The sequence below is a fragment of the Schistocerca cancellata genome, chromosome 3 (assembly GCF_023864275.1).
Source record: "Schistocerca cancellata isolate TAMUIC-IGC-003103 chromosome 3, iqSchCanc2.1, whole genome shotgun sequence".
NCBI lineage: Eukaryota > Metazoa > Arthropoda > Insecta > Orthoptera > Acrididae > Schistocerca > Schistocerca cancellata.
In genome coordinates, this window is record NC_064628.1 from 617,263,261 (window position 1) to 617,286,926 (window position 23,666).

The 23,666-nt window shown below is 41.1% G+C and overlaps 1 protein-coding gene across 1 annotated transcript in view; it reads right to left on the minus strand.

Moving 5' to 3' along the window:
• LOC126176860 (aminopeptidase N-like) overlaps nt 1-23,666 on the minus strand; it is a 155,698-nt gene that overhangs the window by 14,041 nt on the left and 117,991 nt on the right. The window contains exons 13-14 of the mRNA XM_049924047.1: nt 16,248-16,444; nt 2,579-2,743 (exon numbers count right to left, since the gene is read on the minus strand). Of these exons, the coding sequence (XP_049780004.1) occupies nt 2,579-2,743; nt 16,248-16,444 (362 nt within the window). The remainder of the gene's footprint in view (nt 1-2,578; nt 2,744-16,247; nt 16,445-23,666) is intronic.

A 23,666-nucleotide genomic window follows, 5' to 3' on the forward strand; every position in this document is an offset into this window, starting at 1 on the left:
TTATAACAGTCGAATGCTAATGTTAATTACACAGGGTGTTTGAAAAAGAACCTCCTAATTTTAAGTATACATTTAATGGGGAAATTAATGAAAAATTACATCAATGAGTACATATCATGAAAGAGAAGTTTTATTTAATGTTAGTAGACGTCAACGTGGGATCCATTTGTTGCCCTGCACACGTAGAGACGACATTCCACTTCTTACCACATATTCATCAACATTCCAGGTGTAACTGTCCCAACTGCCACGACGATTCTTTCCCGTAAATGATTGATTTCTGTGATCTTTTCACTGTACACAACATTTTTTATGTGGCCACAAAAGAAAAAGTCCAGTGAGGTTAATTCTGGGCTTCTTGGTGGCCAAGATATTGGGCCAGCCCTGCCTGTCCACCTTCCTGGAAAGCGAGTGTCAAGAGCTGCACACACATGGTTACTGTAATGAGGTGGTTCGCCATCTTGTTGAAAAAACAAAGCCCCTTTTCCACCTCAATATCGTCCATTTGGGGAAAGACATACTCTGTCAACATGTCACAGTAAACATCCCCGTTTATTGTTTTTTCTACTAAAATGAAAGGACCAATCACACAATCTCCCATCAAACCACACCAGGCATTATCTTTGGGAGAGTCACATTGATGCTGAATAACTTCATGTGGGTGCTCCGCCCCCCTCTCCCCCCCAAAATTCTGCAGTTATGATGTTTAACTGTTCCACTGACATGAAATGTAACCTTATCAGAAAAGAGAATCTTTTTTAAAAAAATTGACATCATCATCAATACTGTGTAGAAAATCAACAGCAAACTCGTATCTTTCGATTTTATCAATAGATTTTATTTCATGTAACAGTTTCAATTTGTAGGCACACACCTTAAGTGTTTTACATACAACATCATACACAGTACCCTTAGGTTAATTGTAGACTAATTGTAGACCACATCTAGCCAATGACTTCTTCAGACTCTGAACACACGAAACACAGAGCTGTTCAATAACATCTTCAGAAGTTCTCAGTCTACTTGGTGAATTTGCTTTTGAAACACTACCTGTCTCCTTGAAAGACTTTAGCCAATGACAGATAGTTTTTGCTGTAGATGGTTCACCACCATACTTACATCTAAAATTATGTTGCGCTGTTATAACTGACTCAGTTTTCACAAGCCAAATAACACATTGCGCTTTCTGTTGTGGAGTACACATAGTTGCTGAGTTGCTCTGCACTGCACTGCACGCACGCCTGAACTGAGGGAACAGAAGAAAAAAAAAAAAAAAACATCGCTGTTGCCTTCTCAGGGTCAAGCAGACCTGCGAACTGCCAACTGCAGGGGAGCCAAACTTGGAGAGTTGATGAATCAATCTAGGACACATTAAAACTAGGGAGTTCGTTTTTCAACACACTGTATTATAATCTTATACATTAATTTTAAGAGTTTCTGTTAAAATATTCTTGAGTGGAGTAGAAGTTCCCCAACAGAAAGTTCTTTAATTCATTTATAAATTCCGCCACATTAGTATCAAGACATTTTACTTATTTTATCAAAGTGCAGAATATATTTCTTCTCATGTGAATTACTTCTTCCTATACTAATGTTACATCACATTATATTTATGCTTTGAATTAGGGTTTGAGAAAAACATAAATTTTGATGACGACAAAGGATCTATACAAGATGGAGAGAAACAGTACTCAAAATATCAAGCTTTGTGAAGAGTATGCAGCGTGTTCTATAACCAACAGAAGGTATAATTCTTATAAAATAATATTGTATTCTGAAAGTATAAAAGACGTAAAAGTTGATTACTTAATCCTCTGCCCCACTCGTCTTTTTTGGTACTTAACTCAAATTCAGTGCTAAGTTTGCTACCCAGTCCCTAGAATTCTTCAAAGTGTTCCTTGCTTTCAACGAGAAGAACTGTCACCTGCGATCTTAGCCGTTGGCGTCTGTATTCATTGCACTCTTATTTTCCTTCTGTAACCTTCCATCACTTAACACATACCTTCTTCGTCATACAAATTATACGCTCAGTGTACAGGAAACTCACTGTGGGGAGTTCACATCCTTCTCTCGCACACTATAAGAATGCTGAATATTTGTTCTTTTTTCCATGAATGACAAATCAGCGAATGTTACCACTAATCAGTATAATTGTCGTCTTGATCGCTATTTATGTTTTTATTATCATTAAATATACACCTCATTGCGTTTCGGCCATGGCCATCATCACAATCACATTTAAGATCTCGATAGACTGTACCTCATCAATTCACATGTACACTTATACCTTGAGTGAAGGGACATGTGTACATGTGAACTGACGAATACAGTATACTGATATTTTAAATGAGATTCCATGAGTCATTGTACAAGTGAACATGTGAATTGTCGTGATACAGTGTATCGAGATTTTAAATGTAATTGTGATGATGGCTGTGGCCGAAACGCTTTGAGGCGTATATTTAAAAAAATAAAAATGTAAATGGCAATGAAGAGGGACAATTATACTGACTGAATGTTTGTGCCAGAATGGTTGGTTTAACGCACCCATGCAGTAGTTATCACAACCTTAGCTCACCTGAACGCCGCAGGATCCTCCTGGCAGGTGAGCGCGTCCAGTATGACGCTCTGCTCAGAGATGACGCTAGTGTTCTGGTACAGCTCCTGCAGGAAATCGTACGCCTCCGCACCGCCCTGGCGAATACCTTCGCAATACACGACACTTTTCATATCCGGGTCCACCCTGGAAAAGAGAGTGTACTGTGATTAGGTGTTCTCTAGCCATTTCCAGGCGAAATAAGGTTCTGAAATAAACACGTAAACAGGCGCTGCTTTTCATTAGCAGGCGTATTTAGAACCTTGCGTGTCTCATATCTCACCAATCTGACAACAGGTTAATTCATGTTTGTTGTTGTCATTGTTGTTCCGCAATCGTAAATGCGAGAATCTCAGATAGTTCTTTCGTTTATGAGATAGAGGTGGCTGCTTTTAAAGTTGGGGGATTGAAGATGACGTCATGTTTATTGGCTTCTGGAAAAAGTTCGACACTGTCGCTTAGTAAACAAAAAAACCATACTTACTGAATATTGAAATGGAACCACTTTCCCATTTCTATTCTTCCGATTACTAGTGCAGTTCTTCATGTCTACTTTATTTTATGCAAATAACTTTTATATAATAAGCAGATCTTAATCAAGAATTTTCTGGTGTAACATAATTATTAATATTAATTTTAATTCTTAATTCAAATAGCTTTTATATTATCTGCAGACCTTAATTACGCATTTTCTGATGTGACATAATTATTGATGTTAATTTTAATTGTTAATTTATTTAATCTTCCATTTTCAAAGATGTTAATGTTTTTTCGATTGTTTGTTCTTTGGAGGAGATGGGTTTTGGAGGGAAATTGAAACGGCAGTTGAATGCACGTGGCTCGTGGTGTTGGAACAATTTGGCAGTGGAAATGTTTTGTATTTTTCGTGAATAAACGACGATGACTCAAAGAAAGGTTCTGCAGATTATTATTGTGACATACACATGTAGGGAGACCAGCTGCAGTAAGACCTAGGATTCTCTTTCCTAGCGGAGCAACCTACATCCCAAGGAATTTAGGTTAAGTATTCCTTCTACTAGCAACAGAGAACTGACTCTATAAATACAACTCTTTTAGTTTTTCTGGATGTTTATCTGGTGGTGGAGGAGCCAAAGAAATATGTGCCTAATTCTGTAAGTACAGACATTACTATTCGATGTACAGTCATGCTCGAAAGTATCCGAACGACCTGAATTGCATTTCGCCTGATTCACATGCAACGCACATACCGCAGCTGTCTAACAGGTCCTCTAATCGCTCCTTGGTACAGTCGTTTGACTATTGAAAATGGTTCCAACAAGTCACCACTAGAAAATTCTGCTCTGTACCGCAATAACTCAAGATGTAAAGTAATACCGCGATTCTACAAATATCAGGGAACACCTTTTCACAGATAAGACTGTCCTTAAGGCTTGTAAGCTCACATTTATTGCAATAAATGAAATACGTGAAATGTTACCACTCTCATTATTACGTCAGATAGGTAATGCACGTAGTAAGTTCGTCGTATTCGTGATTTCCTCTTCAAAGTAACATACCGTACTTGTTATTTTACACAAAATTACATTACAAAGTTGCGTTAATCACTAGCAGCTAGTAGAGAATATGTATGAACTTCAAATGACACGACGAACCACCTCGTTCTGCATAAGGCTTCAAACCCAGGTCATGCAGACTAAGATTTCGTGACTGACGGAAACTAACGGTCATTCCTGACTAGGCATACAGAGAGTGATATACCTCGATTTTAAAAAAAAATTTTAACGGACGCGAATTCCTACCCAGCATCTATTGTCCCTGTTAACGAACTACGAGAGATGTTAAATATTGCTTCTTCACAATTAACTTTCTTGAAATGCCGTGAGGCAAAGCTTTGTGTTGGACAGGGATTCGAACCCAGAACCTAATCGGATTGTTATCAAAGCACAATCAACTGTGACACATCGGATTTTCTCGGCAGTAGCTAGATGTTTTAACTGAAATGATGAGACGAAACATTAATTTTTTCCTTCCCAGGACACCAAGCTAGCACCTATCGCTGTTATATTCTAGAGAAAACGAACGTTAAATATGGGTTTGTTACACCAGCAGCGACAAGTGAGCATGTTTGAACTAGAAATAATATGACGAAGAATTCAGTGCTGACTGGGACTCGAACCCCACACATATCGTTATTGACTACACTACCGAATTTATCTCCACCAGCAGCTCGGAATAAAATCCTTGAACTTACAGTGATCTCTCAAATAGTAATGTGTCTCACTGGGAGTCAAAACAACGAATGAAAATGCATTAAAAATCAAAATTATTATCCACCAGCAGATAGGCGTTCTCATGCTAGAGCTTGAAAATACATATTGAAAACTTTAGTGCCGGGCCAGGATTCGAACCCGTTCACGCGCAATCTGTGGAGATGTTGAGGAATCTGCAGTTTTGAACAAAGAACAGATAGTAGTCGAGCTGTATTGTCACGAAGGGATCAAATTCCGCGTTAAGGGCGGTCTGAGTTGCATTCCAAGTTCAGAACCAATTTTATCGACATACAGAAGCTCAAATAAAAGATGGAATAAGTGTCCTGTGACCCTACATACCGTTTGTTTCGTCACTAGAAATGAATAACTAGTGTAAGATAAGTTACTGGTGATAGAGTTCCCACATTTCGCCACTCCTGACTTTATTGTGGTTCAGCCTAACGTCTACTTGGTAGAGAGGGAATATTATGTTTAGTGTGAATTTCAGACCACAATGCCATTATACCTTCTTCACTTGGCGTAGCCAGAAGAGAATAGAATCTGTCTCTCCCTATTAAAAATCATCGGCAGAAGTCGGCATCGAACCCAGACCATTAGTACAGCAACCTATCATCAAGCCAACAGACCACGAAATCCTCCCCAGCGCTATACATTATTCTATCATAGCACCGTTGCGGCTCACTCGATGAGAATTATGGCACACAGGCTCCCTGTAGTGGTTTGCAGCATGTTCAGTACATTCATTTACTTGGTTGACCGAATCGCCATGAACTAGCTGCCTCGGCTAGCCAGTGCATACATTCGACTCTATTTTGTAATCACCGAAATAAAATCACGTAACTACCACCTACACAGAACTGCCAACAGTGTAGGGTGCAGAAATTTAAATAGGAAGTGTTCCTTTCCATTTGAGCTACTCTATTGCGCTATGTGTTTGTTGAAAACGTCGTGAAGTGCAAAGGAAAAGCTGTAACTGTCTGTCTCACAGAAGTCTAGATCCGGCCATATGCTTTATCCTACAGTGCTGTGGACTGCGGAAGTTCTGGAAGAACTGCTCTTGACTTCTAGAGCTGCAGTAGCTATATGACAGCTAGCAGCGTAACGGTAAGTACGTGCACTCTGGATAAGACGTCACGAGTTCTGTTATATTCGCTGCTACTGTTTTTAAAACGCAATTCTGCTGTCTGCTGAAGTTATCAATTTCATGGAACTTTGAACATTATTACCTTCACTTCTCAACCCAGAATAGCCGCATGTGGAAAAAGGGCTAACTTCTACGACATTTTGTTGTTTTCAGGTTTAATAGACGGCCAGACAGCAGATGCATCTCGAAGCTTTTGTATTATGTAGGGGGAGAGCGCATTGTACCAAAATAGTCAGAAAAGTATTTTCTACATTAGCGTCGTCAGGTAGTGACATTTTATTCTTCTTCAAACCTTGTTTGACAGATTTAACCAAGAACAAGTTTTATACATGCATGTAATCAGTAAACTGCATGTGCATTGTCAGACTGTTATAGATAACATCAGAGAAGTCGCATATATCGTTGATGTTCAATTTCTCTCTCAGGTTTAGTATTGTGTTAACAACACTAAAAGAAACCTTACGAAAATTGTGCACTGTATTATAAGAAATGAAATAAAACTACCCACGATAACCTTACAGCAAAAGTCTGTTTTAATAAAACAGAGTATCTGTACACAAGCGTGCCTCTATCGGCACGAATTAGTAAAATACCTCTCACTTACATTTGGCATGGGTTTGTGTTTAATTGGTATACTGTGTCATACTCAACAGGTGTCCAAATGTGGCATTTCATAAATAAAGTTATGTATTCCTAGAAACCGAACATTTGCTTGTCAGCAGCGAAAGAGTCATTACCTGTTGTGCAGCATTGTAAGTTTTTCCCCGTTGCACTATGAGCTGAAAGTATTTTCTTGCGATTTCCTTATCGATGTTTGATCTGACTGCTTGTAGCTCTTTCACAGAAGGGATGAAAACTTTGCCCTCTGTGAGACTGGAACCGCGAACCATAACAGACGCTTTTTACAGGCCAGCGAGTCCACAGAGAGCTAGCGAGGCCAATAGTGGCAAGAACTCGTAAACTGCTTTTTAAAGGACGAGAGTAGATGCGATTTCCACGCGCAACGACTTTCTTGTACTGAAAACCGTAAATTTTCAATCTTTTGTTACACCTCAAGCGATAATAATTCAGATTATTCAATGGAAATGACAGGAAAAATCAAGTGAACTTCTAGGCTTAATTCCGTGCACACCAGGAAGTAATTCGTCGATCACAAACTTGCCAATCATACCTTACCTTGTTGGCAAATCTCAGTTCAGTATCAGCAGGAAGAAGACGAACCGATGTGATCCTACAGCGGGCCAGGAAGAGGCCATAGCTGGCGTCTCTAAGACGCAGCTGCTACGGCCTGGAATACGTAATGCGTCTGATTCGCATTTCTGTAACTAGGTTTAGGGACTGGAGCGTAGTTACTAATAATACTCAGAACTGACTACAAACTAAGCAACATAAATCAGTAACACTCATAGTTGTTTTTATATTTCTTTCGTAACTGTACTCAAAACTAAGGAACTCATTCATGGACGTTTTCGTCCCTCGCCGATAGTCGAAAACACCAAACAGATAAAAATAAAAAAAAGCATGTGTGCGTGTGTGTGTGTGTGTGTGTGTGAGAGAGAGAGAGAGAGAGAGAGAGAGAGAGAGAGAGAGAGAGAGAGAGTGAGGAGAGGGAGAGAGAAAGAGATGAAAATAAAAAAAAGAATGAGAGAGAGGGTAAAGGATTGTTGTAAAGAAATTGTATACTGGTATGTAAGGAAATCTTTCATTAAAATGACACGTTCCACATCATTACGAAATGTTGTATTCATGATCTATGGAACAAGTATTAATCTAATCTAATCTAATCGTATTATGTTGCTGACTATCCGTGAAGAGTCACGAATTACCGAAATTTTCGCCAATATCAGTAAAAAACCTTGAAAATAAAAGACGAAAGTTTTTGTAATAAACCAGGACTCCTATCAAGACCCTTTCATCCCTGTTAACTAACCACGAAAGGTGTCTGATATACCTCCATTCAGAAGCAACAAAGTGTGTATGCATTTAAAAATGAAGTGCATGATGTGAAATACTGTGACAGAGATACGAACCCAATACGTAATCGGATTGTTAATTAAGTAAAATCAAATGTTACGTATCGGTTTTTCTTACCAGCTGATAGGTGTTTGAATATAAAATAAGGATACAAATATTTGTGCCTGAGCAGGAATCGAACCACACTCCTATCGTTCTTCTTCATCGTCCACGAATATAGCTTAAGTATCAATTGCTTACTCACAAACAGTAAGATGTGTGCGTGTTTGACCTGAAATTGTTGGAAACACATGAACAAACATTAAAAATGCACGTTAATTTTCACTAGCAGGCCGGTGTGCACGTGATAGGTATTGAAATGAAATTATGAATATTTTTGTACTGGATCAGGATTTGGACCCACATACTTACTTTTGGAAGAGACTAGAGAAGATTGAAGTCTTGGAAAAAGGAACGAAATGATTGAATTATACTGTTCCGAGAGATTCGGATTCTCGAAAGAGGAGATACAAATTCGAATCACAGTCCAGCATCAAATATTTCAACGTCTCTAGTTCAAGTAAAATAAGAGCCTTGTTCCTTTAAATGGGTATCGGTTCATCAAATAAAATAAAATTTTCTAATGTAAGTAAGTTTACTGGCGACAGTATTTCTGTTTACCATGACCTCCACCTATGTCATTTCCCAACGCCAACCGGCTTTGCCTAGTTGGGAATGAAGGAACATGATGTTTAATGCGGATTCTGGGTTATAACATCTTTATCTTGAGGTTACCAGAGGTAACGTAAATCTGTTTGTGCCTCTTAAAAGTAAATGCCTGAACCCATGCTTTGCACTTGTGATAGTTCGTTCCACCAGACTATTGTGGCCACATTTCCCAGCCCCAGGAGTGTGCTGTAATTGATGATGTGCTTAGCTTACAAAATTAGTCACGGTATAACAAATGCGAGTTTGTTAAATGGTTAAGTAGAGGCAAGCTTCTGACATGGAGATTATGCTATTCTCATGCCAGCAGAATGTAAAGACTTTTCTAGGCATCATAGCATCGATGAAGCCATTTTTAAACTTTCACTAATTAAGGAAATTTCTTAGTTCGAGAAAATCCACTGTGAAGTGTGAAGTTATCGGATAATTCGATTATTACCGTCATTATTACTATCATTTTCTTAATACCGCTGCTGTAACACATGTGCTTGAAGATCATTTAAGGCCTTTTGGTCATTACAGAAGTAGTTGCCCAAGAGCAGGTTCTTTCCCTGTCTACGGACTCCTTTTCATGTTAATATCAAACATTAGGAATTACTCGTAGATTACATTAAAACTAAAGTAATATATGAAGACGTTACTTGATAACAAAAACGCACTGCCTTTCTTCATTTACTTGTGCCTAGAAATGGCTGTCGAACACTACCAAACCAAAAGCCAAGGAATCTTACTGCCTTCCGATATACGCTGCTGTTAGTTCTTCCATATGATTTGGTCGACGTGACCTGTTTCAAGTTGCGTATGACAGAGAATATTTTAGAAAATCAATTGTTTTCCTTTGCAATAAACAGAAAGATTTTCATTCTAAGCTACCTAAATTCAAAATTTTAGCAATATTAGTTCAAATTTAATATTCACTTCTATAATGTAGGAAAGTATTTCACAGTTGCAAAATCCGCATCCGACTCATTGTCCTTACATTTAGTCGCTGACATGAATTCTAGCTCAGGGTGAAACCAGTTTAAGCAACTTAATGTAGCAAAGACTGTTTGCCAGTGCTCTTTCTCACCGGAAAATATGCAATTCACTCATTGGGCTCCATAAGTACACTATAACAGTAATATCTGTGTGTATGCAATGCATACGGATTGTAGAATTTAGTGGTGCACTGTCTTCCACTTCTGTATACAATATGCCTGACCGAAACGGGCCCTTCGCCATTACAGGCCCAGGGCGGTGCAACATCACACTGACAACGGTAATGTGCTTATACTGACAACCTCACTGTTCGAATTACCTGATTTTGTAATCATTTAAATAAAACAATACGACCTTTCAGTGGGAGACAGTTCGTCCCCCTTTTCCTTCTGTGAAATTTGTCAGTAAGCTTTTTGCCTTCCAACCAGCGAAATGCGGCAGAGTACGGCCGGTAAACTATTCACTATTTAGTGCCGTTAAGACGATTTGTTTAAACATTGACGTAGTTGAAGGAATGTAGTTTCTTCTTACATCGTTTTATGCAGTAACGTTCACAGTTATCTCAAATAGGAAAATCGCAACTAATCTCGTCCTTTAAAAAGCAGTTTACGAGTTCTGGCCACTATTGACCTCGTAAGAGGAACGCACAACACATATGTCTTCGCTAGCTCTCTGTGGACTCGCTGGCCTGTAAAAAGCGTCGGTTATGGTTCGCGGTTCCAGTCTCACAGAGGGCAAAGTTTTCATCCCTTCTGTGAAAGAGCTACAAGCAGTCAGATCAAACATCGATAAGGAAATCGCAAGAAAATACTTTCAGCTCATAGTGCAACGGGGAAAATCTTACAATGCTGCACAACAGGTAACGACTCTTTCGCTGCTGACAAGCAAATGTTCGGTTTCTAGGAATACATAACTTTATTTATGAAATGCCACATTTGGACACCTGTTGAGTATGACACAGTATACCAATTAAACACAAACCCATGCCAAATGTAAGTGAGAGGTATTTTACTAATTCGTGCCGATAGAGGCACGCTTATGTACAGATACTCTGTTTTATTAAAACAGACTTTTGCTGTAAGGTTATCGTGGGTAGTTTTATTTCATTTCTTATAATACAGTGCACAATTTTCGTAAGGTTTCTTTTAGTGTTGTTAACACAATACTGAACCTGAGAGAGAAATTAAACATCAACGATATATGCGACTTCCCTGATGTTATCTATAACAGTCTGACAATGCACATGCAGTTTACTGATTACATGTATATAGAAAACTTGTTCTTGGTTAAATCTGTCAAACAAGGTTTGAAGAAGAATAAAATGTCACTACCTGACGTCGCTAATGTAGAAAATACTTTTCTGACTATTTTGGTACAATGCGCTCTCCCCCTACATAATACAAAAGCTTCGAGGTGCATCTGCTGCCTGGCCGTCTATTAAACCTGAAAACAACAAAATGTCGTAGAAGTTAGCCCTTTTTCCACATGCGGTTATTCTGGGTTGAGAAGTGAAGGTAATTATGTTCAAAGTTCCATGAAATTGATAACTTCAGCAGACAGCAGAATTGCGTTTTATAAACAGTAGCAGCGAATATAACAGAACTCGCGACGTCTTATCCAGAGTGCACGTACTTACCGTTACGCTGCTAGCTGTCATATAGCTATTGAAGCTCTAGAAGTCAAGAGCAGTTCTTCCAGAACTTCCGCAGTCCACAGCACTGTAGGATAAAGCATATGGCCGGATCTAGACTTCTGTGAGACAGACAGTTACAGCGTTTCTTTTGCACTTCATGACGTTTTCAACAAACACATAGCGCAATAGAGTAGCTCAAATGGAAAGGAACACTTCCTATTTAAATTTCTGCATCCTACAATGTTGGCAGTTCTGTATAGGTGGTAGTTACGTGATTTTATTTCGGTGATTACAAAATAGAGTCAAATGTATGCACTGGCTAGCCGAGGCAGCTAGTTCATGGCGATTCGGTCAACCAAGTAAATGAATGTACTGAACATGCTGCAAACCACTACAGGGAGCCTGTGTGTCATAATTCTCATCGAGTGTGCCGCAACGGTTTTATGATAGAATAATGTATAGCGCCAGAGAGGATTTTGTGGTCTGTTGGCTTGATGATAGGTTGCTGTACTAATGGTATGGGTTCGATTCCGACTTCTGCCGATGATTTTTAATAGGGAGAGACAGATTCTATTCTCTTCTGGCTACGCCAAGTGAAGAAGGTATAATGGCATTGTGGTCTGAAATTCACACTAAACATAATATTCCCTCTCTACCAAGTAGACGTTAGGTTGAACCACAATAAAGTCAGGAGTGGCGAAATGTGGGAACTCTATCACCAGTAACTTATCTTACACTAGTTATTCATTTCTAGTGACGAAACAAACGCTATGTAGGGTCACAGGACACTTATTCCATCTTTTATTTGAGCTTCTGTATGTCGATAAAATTGGTTCTGAACTTGGAATGCAACTCAGACCGCCCTTAACGCGGAATTTGATCCTTTCGTGACACTACAGCTCGACTACTATCTGTTGTTTGTTCAAAACTGCAGATTCCTCAACATCTCCACAGATTGCGCGTGAACGGGTTCGAATCCTGGCCCGGCACTAAAGTTTTCAATATGTATTTTCAAGCTCTAGCATGAGAACGCCTATCTGCTGGTGGATAATAATTTTGATTTTTAATGCATTTTCATTCGTTGTCAGCACTAACGATATCTGACGTTTTTGACTCACAGTGAGACACATTACTATTTGAGAGATCACTGTAATTTCAAGGATGTTATTCCGAGCTGCTGGTGGAGATAAATTCGGTAGTGTAGTCAATAACGATATGTATGGGGTTCGAGTCCCAGTCAGCACTGAATTCTTCGTCATATTATTTCTAGTTCAAACATGCTCACTTGTCGCTGCTGGTGTAACAAACCCATATTTAACGTTCGTTTTCTCTAGAATATAACAGCGATAGGTGCTAGCTTGGTGTCCTGGGAAGGAAAAAATTAATGTTTCGTCTCATCATTTCAGTTAAAACATCTAGCTACTGCCGAGAAAATCCGATGTGTCACAGTTGATTGTGCTTTGATAACAATCCGATTAGGTTCTGGGTTCGAATCCCTGTCCAACACAAAGCTTTGCCTCACGGCATTTCAAGAAAGTTAATTGTGAAGAAGCAATATTTAACATCTCTCGTAGTTCGTTAACAGGGACAATAGATGCTGGGTAGGAATTCGCGTCCGTTAAAATTTTTTTAAAATCGAGGTATATCACTCTCTGTATGCCTAGTCAGGAATGACCATTAGTTTCCGTCAGTCACGAAATCTTAGTCTGCATGACCTGGGTTTGAAGCCATATGCAGAACGAGGTGGTTCGTCGTGTCATTTGAAGTTCATACATATTCTCTACTAGCTGCTAGTGAATAACGCAACTTTGTAATGTAATTTTGTGTAAAATAACAAGTACGGTATGTTACTTTGAAGAGGAAATCACGAATACGACGAACTTACTACGTGCATTACCTATCTGACGTAATAATGAGAGTGGTAACATTTCACGTATTTCATTTATTGTAATAAATGTGAGCTTACAAGCCTTAAGGACAGTCTTATCTGTGAAAAGGTGTTTCCTGATATTTGTAGAATCGTGGTATTACTTTACATCTTGAGTTATTGCGATACAGAGCAGAGTTTTCTAGTGGTGACTTGTTGGAACCATTTTCAATAGTCAAACGACTGTACCAAGGAGCGATTAGAGGACCTGTTAGACAGCTGCGCAATGTGGGTTGCATGCGAATCAGGGGAAATGCAATTCAGTTCGTTCGGATAATTTTGAGCATGACTGTACTCTTTAACCTAAGAAGAGCCATCTGATCACATCGATAGTAATTGGAATGTGTCCCAAGGTAGTGGGAACATTTCAATATCAGATATCAAATACAACTCAGTGCGTTGTTGTTAACGGGAGAAGGCAAAGCAGTGAAGGAAGAGTGTTAGGTGCGATACCACATATTAGTGTTAAGAACCAATAAGCTGAGAGAATACCTACCGGTATTTTGCTATTGAGGTCAGGTTACAAATTCAGCTAATGAAAAACAATGTTTTTTTATCATTATAGGAAATTTTCATAGCATTTGTATTTTGGTAATGGTACATGTTGATATGTGGAAGGCTCTGATATTTGATTAGATGTGAATGATTTTTTTGAACTTGAGTTACGTCCCAGTCGCAGTCATGCCGACTCAACCTGCCTCCAAAATTTATAACACCGTTTTACTGGGAAGCTGAAACTAAAATAGAGGACACTTTCGCCTCTACCCAGCCCTGTAATAGACGAGTTTAAAAAAAAAAATTCTTTTCCCTTTATAAATGATAGCTTTCCCTTTTTGTGTGCTGCAGCCGTTATCCGAAATTACAAAAAATACTCCTGTAAAGTAGGTTTTCAGAAATGTGAAACATGACAATGTAACAGATATACGTTTGTAAGTCAGTAGGAGCAAAAGATACGGCTATTTATTTAATATATTTTGAGATGCGCAAAATCACTGATCACAACCCATAGATCAACTATCTACACTCCTGGAAATGGAAAAAAGAACACATTGACACCGGTGTGTCAGACCCACCATACTTGCTCCGGACACTGCGAGAGGGCTGTACAAGCAATGATCACACGCACGGCACAGCGGACACACCAGGAACCGCGGTGTTGGCCGTCGAATGGCGCTAGCTGCGCAGCATTTGTGCACCGCCGCCGTCAGTGTCAGCCAGTTTGCTGTGGCATACGGAGCTCCATCGCAGTCTTTAACCTGGTAGCATGCCGCGACAGCGTGGACGTGAACCGTATGTGCAGTTGACGGACTTAGAGCGAGGGCGTATAGTGGGCATGCGGGAGGCCGGGTGGACGTACCGCCGAATTGCTCAACACGTGGGGTGTGAGGTCTCCACAGTACATCGATGTTGTCGCCAGTGGTCGGCGGAAGGTGCACGTGCCCGTCGACCTGGGACCGGACCGCAGCGACGCACGGATGCACGCCAAGACCGTAGGATCCTACGCAGTGCCGTAGGGGACCGCATCGCCACTTCCCAGCAAATTAGGGACACTGTTGCTCCTGGGGTATCGGCGAGGACCATTCGCAACCGTCTCCATGAAGCTGGGCTGCGGTCCCGCACACCGTTAGGCCGTCTTCCGCTCACGCCCCAACATCGTGCAGCTCGCCTCCAGTGGTGTCGCGACAGGCGTGAATGGAGGGACGAATGGAGACGTGTCGTCTTCAGCGATGAGGGTCGCTTCTGCCTTGATGCCAATGATGGTCGTATGCGTGTTTGGCGCCGTGCAGGTGAGCGCCACAATCAGGACTGCATACGACCGAGGCACACAGGGCCAACACCCGGCATCATGGTGTGGGGAGCGATCTCCTACACTGGCCGTACACCACTGGTGATCGTCGAGGGGACACTGAATAGTGCACGGTACATCCAAACCGTCATCGAACCCATCGTTCTACCATTCCTAGACCGGCAAGGGAACTTGCTGTTCCAACAGGACAATGCACGCCCGCATGTATCCCGTGCCACCCAACGTGCTCTAGAAGGTGTAAGTCAACTACCCTGGCCAGCAAGATCTCCGGATCTGTCCCCCATTGAGCATGTTTGGGATTGGATGAAGCGTCGTCTCACGCAGTCTGCACGTCCAGCACGAACGCTGGTCCAACTGAGGCGCCAGGTGGAAATGGCATGGCAAGCCGTTCCACAGGACTACATCCAGCATCTCTACGATCGTCTCCATGGGAGAATAGCAGCCTGCATTGCTGCGAAAGGTGGATATACACTGTACTAGTGCCGACATTGTGCATGCTCTGTTGCCTGTGTCTATGTGCCTGTGGTTCTGTCAGTGTGATCATGTGATGTATCTGACCCCAGGAATGTGTCAATAAAGTTTCCCCTTCCTGGGACAATGAATTCACGGTGTTCTTATTTCAATTTCCAGGAGTGTATATACATAATTAAGTCTGTATGGAGCCCTCAGAGCGCACGAGTCCTACTCACATTTAACCGCCACTTAAAAAAAAAAAAAAAAAAAAAGCCGAGTAAGTGACTTACCACTACTACGCACAACGGACGTCAGTTAGTTCAAGTATCTTATCGCGTTATTTTGATAGCATGCTTTGACAGTGTGGACAATTCTTACGTTCTAATAACGGAAATTTTATGTTATTCTCTTCACTTTAATATGTGACCGTTTTTCCTCTTTTCTGTTTAGCGACTTTTTAAATGCCAGTTAAAGTAGTTTAGATGAAGGCAATTATTTCGGATAACAGGTTTTCTGAAAAGAGAAATGTCATACAATCCGTGATGATACTGTAATGAATACTGTGTAACAACTTGATATGTAGTTGTAAGTCATACAGTGTTACGAGGTATGCCTGTCGCCTAGGGACGTGGTCATAACCAGTAGCTAAAGAAAACACGTAGTAAGCAGCCGTGGTGGACATGAATGGGTTTTGTATGTCTACGTTTTGTTTTGTACTCTCCTGGAAATTCAATCTTTCTTCTCGCAGTGACCCAGACAGGGACGACCACAAACTTACCAGTTGGCGGTGTCGTTAGGATCGGCCATGTAGCGCTCGAACTGGCCGAACGTGGTGTTCCTGCACTCGGTCTGGTTGCCGTCGCATGCGATGCTGGCCACGGTTGCACGCAGGATCCGCGTCACGTGGGAGTCCTCTGGATCAGCCTCGTAACCCAGGGCAGCCGTCACGTTGGCCACAAGAGTCTGCGACAGCGTCTGCAGCGATGCCGACTTATTATTATTTTTATTATTGCTAGTATTGTTAATAAAAACATATCGAGGCACAAAATGTGTACATCCAGCTAAATCTGTACAAACATTAATTTGTGTTGTATGATGATGACAGAAGAGGGGGTCGATTTATTACCGATTTCATAGCGACAATATTGTACACGAGAATCATTGTGCTAGAAAATGGGGTACTGAAGACCAAGAGAGAACAATAGGATTGGAAGGCCAAGAACGAAGTGCTCGGATTAAAAAGAGTGTTAGACAGGGATGCAGTATTTCGCCCCAACTGTTCAGTCTGTACATCGAAGAAGCAATGAATGAAATAAAGGAAAGATTAAAGAGTGAGATTAAAATTCAGCGAGTGGGGGTTTCAATAATATGATGACATTGATGTCTTAATGAAGGTTAAGACGAATTACAGGATCTATTGAATCAACAGTCTAATGATTATACAGGGTGGCGCAGGGGAACGGGAAATTTTGAACGTTATTTGCACAATTGATGTGAACGCATTGCCATTTAGTAATCATAGAGAATTGGACTGGTGCGGAACGTGCAGTAGCTGTGAGAGCGTTTTACAAAAATGGTGATAGTGCGACTGCCGCGCAGAGAACATTTCGACAGCATTACCAGCTTGGCCGTCACGGACGTGTCCCATCTGCGCATGCGATTACAACGTGGGTGCGTAATTTTGAAGAAACAGGATCTGCCTTGAAAAAGAAACCTTCAGGTGGCATTCCAACGGTACGTACCCCAGAGAACATTGCAGCTGCTAGAGCTGCAATCGAGAGAAGTTCTCGCCGCTCCGTTCGACAGCATGCAGCTTCGCTAGGGATTAAGCGACGAAGCTTACAAAGAATACTGTACGAATTAGACTTCCATCCCTATAAGTTGCAGATTGTGCAACACTTACATGAACTAGACCCAGCGTCACGTATGGAGTTTAGTAGCCAGATATTGGCTAAAATCAACGAGGACGCGAATTTCCTTGGTAACTTATGGATATCAGACGAAGCCCATTTCCACCTGAACGGATTCGTGAACAAACAGAATTTTCGTTATTGGGCACAGGACAATCCTTGTGAGTTTCACCAGCGACCACTACACAGCGCCAAGGTCACAATATGATGTGCTGTATCATGTCATGGTGTTATCGACCCTTATTTTTTTGAACGTGAGGATGATAGTGCAGTGACAGTAACATCCGCTCGATATGTTGAAATGCTTCAAACATTCTTCACACCGAGACTGTACGAGCTTAATCTTAACGTCGAAAACATGTGGTTTCAGTAGGACGGAGCCACGTCACACACTGCTCGACAATCGATGGCAGCAGTTCGTCAATTGTTTGGAAGACGCATTATTTCACGTAACGGTGACATTGCATGGCCTGCGAGATCCCCTAATCTTAGTGTGTGCGACTTCTTCCTGTGGGGATATCTTAAAGGCAAGGTGTACCGTACACGTCCTGCAACAATCCATGAACTGAAGGAGAACATTGAAAACGAAATCACTGCCATTCCCCAAGATTTGCTACACCGCGCATTCCAGAGTTTTCATAACAGGCTGTTAGAGTGTGAACGCCGAATGGGAGCACACATTTCCTATGTCATCTTTAAAAAGTAAAGAGACACTTTTGGACATTTTGATTGTAAAGACATACTGAATAATGGCATACTGAATACATTCACTTTCGTTAATAAATTATTAGTTTTATGAATTTATTCATGGAAATGATGATATTTCGAAATTTCCCGTTTCCCTGAGCCACCCTGTAGAATATGGATTGAGAGTAAACCGAAGAAAGACGAAATTAATGAGTAGTAGCAGAAGTAAGAATAACGAGAAACGTAACATTAAATTCGCTGATTACCAAGTAGACGAAGTTAAGGAAAACTTCTGCCTTTGAAGCAAAATAACCCATGACGACGATGCAAGGAGAACATAAAAAGCAGATTAGCGCGAGCAAAAAGGACGTTCTGGCAAAAAGAAGTCTACCAGCACCAAACATCGGTCTTAATTCGAGAATGAAACTTTTGAGAACGTACATCTAGATCACACCATTGTGTGGTAGTGAATCATGGACTGCGGCAAAACCAGAAAAGAAGAGAATTGTACTACTTTAGGTGTCGTGCTACAGAATAATGTTGAAATTAGATGGACTGTTAAGGTATGGAATGAGAGTGGTCTCCGCAGACTCGGCGAAGAAAGGAACACATCGTAAAAACTGACAAGGAAAAGGTCGGACAGAACGTCAGGACATGTGTTAAGACATCAGTAGTGGGAGCTGTAGAGGGTTCGTAAAAGCTTAGGGGCAGGCAGAAACTGGAATACACACAACAAATAATTGAGGATGTAGTTTGCTAGCGCTTCTCCGAGATGTAGAGGTTGGCACGGAAGACGAATTCGTGGGGGCCGCATTAAACAAGTCGTAAGACTGATGATTCAAGGAAAATATATAGGGGTAATGCAGGAGTTGGTTTAATAATGAATAAAAAAGATAGGAATGCGGGTAAGCTACTACAAACAGCATAGTGAACACATTATTGTGACCAAGATAGATACGAAGCCCACGCCTGCCACAGTAGTACAAGTTTATATGCCGGCTAGCTCCGCAGATGAAGAGATTGTTGAAATGTATGATGAAATAAAAGAAATTATTCAGATAGTGAAGGGAGACGAAAATTTAATAGTCATGGGTGACTGGAATTCGAGTGTAGGAAAAGGGAGAGAAGGAAACGTAGTAGGTGAATATGGATTGGGGCTAAGAAATGAAAGAGGAAGCCGCCTGGTAGAATTTTGCACAGAGCACAACTTAATCATAGCTAACACTTGGTTCAAGAAACATGATAGAAGGTTGTATACATGGAAGAACCCTGGAGATACTAAAAGGTATCAGATAGATTATATAATGGTAAGACAGAGATTTAGGAACCAGGTTTTAAATTGTAAGATATTTCCAGGGGCAGATGTGGACTCTGACCACAATCTATTGGTTATGAACTGTAGATTGAAACTGACGAAACTGCAAAAAGGTCGGAATTTAAGGAGATGGGACCTGGATAAACTGACTGAACCAGAGGTTGTACAGAGTTTCAGGGAGAGCATCAGGGAACGATTGACAAGAATGGGGCAAGAGATACAGTAGAAGAAGAATCGGTAGCTTTGAGAGACGAAATAGTGAAGGCAGCAGAGGAGCAAGTAGGTAAAAAGACGAGAGCTAATAGAAATCCTTGGGTAACAAAAGAGATACTGAATTTAATTGATGAAAGGAGAAAATACAAAAATGCAGTAAACGAAGCGGCAAAAAGGAATACAAACATCTCAAAAATGAGATCGACAGGAAGTGCAAAATGGCTAAGCAGGGATGGCTAGAGGACAAATGTAAGGACGTAGAGGCGTCTTTCATTAGGGGTAAGATAGAAACTGCCTAGGAAAATTAAAGAGACCTTTGGAGAAAAGAGAACCACTTGCATGAATATCAAGAGCTCAGATGGAAAACCAGTTCTATACAATGAAGGGAAAGCAGAAAGGTGGAAGGAATATATAGAGGGTCTATACAAGGGCGATATTCTTGAGAACAATATTGTGGAAATCGAAGAGGAGGTAGATGAAGATGAAATGGGAGATATGATACTGCGTGAAGAGTTTGACAGAGCACTGAAAGACCTAAGTCGAAACAACATTCCATTAGAACTGCTGATAGCCTTAGGAGACATGACAAAACTGGTGAGCCAGATGTATGAAACAGGCGAAATACCCTTAGACTTCAAGAAGAATATAATAATTCCAATTCCAAAGAAAGCAGGTGTTGACAGATGTGAAAATTACCGAACTGTCAGTTTAATAAGCCACGGCTGCAGAATAGTAACAAGAATTCTTTACAGACGAATGGAAAAACTGGTGGAAGCCGACCTCGGAGAAGATCAGTTTGGATTCGGTAGAAATGTTGGAACACGTGAGGCAATATTGACCCTACGACTTATCTTGGAAAACAGATTAAGGAAAGGCAAACCTACGTTTCTAGCATTTGTAGACTTAGAGAAAGCTTTTGGCAGTGTTGACTGGAATACTCTCTTTCATTTCTGAAGGTGGCAGGGGTAAAATACAGGGAGGGAAAGGCTATTTACAATTTGTACAGAAACCAGATGACAGTTATAAGAGTCGAGGGGCATGAAACGGTAGCAGTGGTTGGGAAAGGAGTGAGACAGGGTTGTAGCCTCTCCCCGATGTTATTCAATCTGTATATTGAGCAAGCAGTAAAGGAAACACAAGAAAAATTCGTAGTAGGAATTAAAATCCATGGAGAAGAAATAAAAACTATGAGGTTAGCCTATGACATTGTAATTCTGTCAGAGACAGCAAAGAACCTGGAAGAGCAGCTGAACGGAATGGACAGTGTCTTGAAAGGATGATATAAGATGAACATCAACAAAAGCTAAACGAAGATAATGGAATGTAGTCTAATTAAATCGGGTGATGCTGAGGGTATTAGATTATTAGATTAGGAAATGAGACGCTTAAAGTAGTAAACGAGTTTTGCTATTTTGGGAACAAAATAACTGACGATGGTCGAAGTAGAGAGGTATAAAACATCGATTGGCAATGGTAAGGGAAGCGTTTCTGAAGAAGAGAATTTGTTAACATCGTGTATAGAGTTAAGTGTCAGGAAGTCTTTTCTGAAAGTATTTGTATGGAGTGTAGCCACGTATGGAAGTGAAACGTGGACAATAAATAGTTTAGACAAAAATAGAATAGAAGCTTTCGAAATGTGGTGCTACAGAAGAATGCTGAAGATTAGATGGGTAGATCACATAACTAATGAGGAGGTATTGAATAGAATTGGGGAGAAGAGAAATTTGTGGCATAACTTGACTAGGAGAAGAGATCGGTTTGTAGGACATATTCTGAGGCATCAAGGGATCACCAATTTAGTATTGGAGTGCAGCGCGGAGGGTAATATTCGTAGAGGGAGACCAAGAGATGAATACACTAAGCAGATTCAGAAGGATGTAGGTTGCAGTAGGTACTGGGAGATGAAGAAGCTTGCACAGGATAGAGTAGCATGGAGAGCTGCATCAAACCGGTATCTGGACTGAAGACCACAACAATATATATATATATATATATATATACGACGAGGGTTGGATCTTAAATAGTGGCAACTATTTATTCGCAACCGTTAAAAAAGAGTTACGTGTTTGCACCTGTTACCGTCCTTCAAAGTAGTCACCAGCGTTGTGTAGAAGCCGTTGCCAGCGACGTGGAAGACGTAGTATACCCTTAGCAGAACCTGTTGTGTTGATGGTGCGAATGGAGCGGTCTAAAGTTATGGTAATTCTCGTGTACGACTGTGATGGTGTTATCCTAACGCATTAAATTCCTCCACGGCAGATCGTCAGTGCACAGCATTACTGTTCGTTTTTGGAGCATCGCCTGCGACCAGCTTTGCGAAAGAAACGGCGACACTTTCTGCGCAACCCACCCATCATTTAGCACGAGAATGCGCGGGCGCATACAGCGCAAGCTGTGGCTGCTCTGTTCGGTCGTTGGGACTGGGAAGTACTGTACCATCCACCATACTGCCCGGACTTAATTCCTTTTGACTGATTTGATTCCGAAGATGAAGGAACAACCTCTTGACATTCGCTTCAGAACTGTTCTAGAGATTCGACAGGCAATAGACCGCTCCATTCGCACCATCAACAGAACAGGCTTTGCTAACGGTATACTACGCCTTTCACATCGCTGGCTGCGGGTTCTACACAACGCTCGTGACTACTTTGAAGGTTTGTAACGCGGTTGTGAACAAATAGTTATCACTATATAAGTTCCTACCCACAAAATGAGAAGGATGTTGCACATAGGTAAATACAATGATAATTTCAAAGAGGCAAAAGTTGAAAACTGAATATCTGTAGGGGGATCATGTACAGTGTCATTGGAGAACAGTGACGTGTTACCCGGTGATCGTAGTTGTCGAATGTTTCAATACGCCCGGAGAGATAATGTTTTACGATGCTCCGGCTACTCAGATGACACCTTGGACACTGTATGTCTCCAGTTAAGCTGTTCAGAGGTTTTGTTACAGGAAATGGGTACGTTCTGTAATAAAATGATGACTCGGGACTCAAAATTCTGGACAATATGAGTAAACTTTCCTGTGGATCCGCATGAATAAGTGCACAGAGTCAACAAGCAGTTGCAAGTGTGGATATCAACGGTGAAGAAGGTTCTCCAGAAATGACTGCAGTAGATGCTATACACAGTGCAGCCAGATCATGCCGGAAAGAGGTAGACGTTTTATAATAATTACGGCCTTTGCCGTCCCGGACGAAGGTTCGTCATTATGATTAATGAAACGAAATGTTGCATTCCAGTCGAAAGCGACAGTTTTCAGCCATCTGAGATAGTACATAATTAATCGTAAACGTGTTTCACTTCGTTTTTAAGCAATAGTATGTTCTGCTCATTTCCTTCGTCAATGTAATTATCACTAGACAAATGTAGTTGTACATGTTGGGACTTTGGTTAATGTCGTAACTCAGTGCAACAGAGGGGGGAATATGAGTTCATTTTCCGGTAACGGCCTTCCACGTCATTGCTTCGAGCAAGAGTGTCAAAGACGCCATCCAACGGATCAATAAGTTGGTCGTGCACTGACCACAGATGTCACCTGCTGTAAATGGCCATTTCGCACGATGTGTCTCTCAGTGTGTGATTTCTTCCTGAAGCCTTTCTTGGAGGGCAAATTTTGCAATACTGCACTTCCGGCGACATTACCAGAAATGCGAATCTCCGTTACCACAGACGGTCAAAATGGTTCAAATGGCTATGAGCACTATGGGGCTTAACATCTGAGGTCATCGGTCCCCTATAACTGAGAACTACTTAAACCTAACTAACCTAAGGACAACACACACAGCCATGCCCGAGGCAGGATTCGAATCTGCGACCGTAGCAGTCATGCGGTTCCGGACTGAAGCGCCTAGAACTGCTCGGCCACTGCGGCCGGCTTACCACAGACGTCTAAAGCACTGCGGCACTTGAGAGGGATTTGCTAAAATGCAGCTACCTGTTGGCTGTCTGTCACAATAGACATAGGGTTCACATCGATTGCCTCTGAAATCGTTGTGGTAAAATAGAGGTGTTTCATTGAGACAGTAAAATGTTATGCATTTATGCTCAGTATTGCTAAATGTTAGTC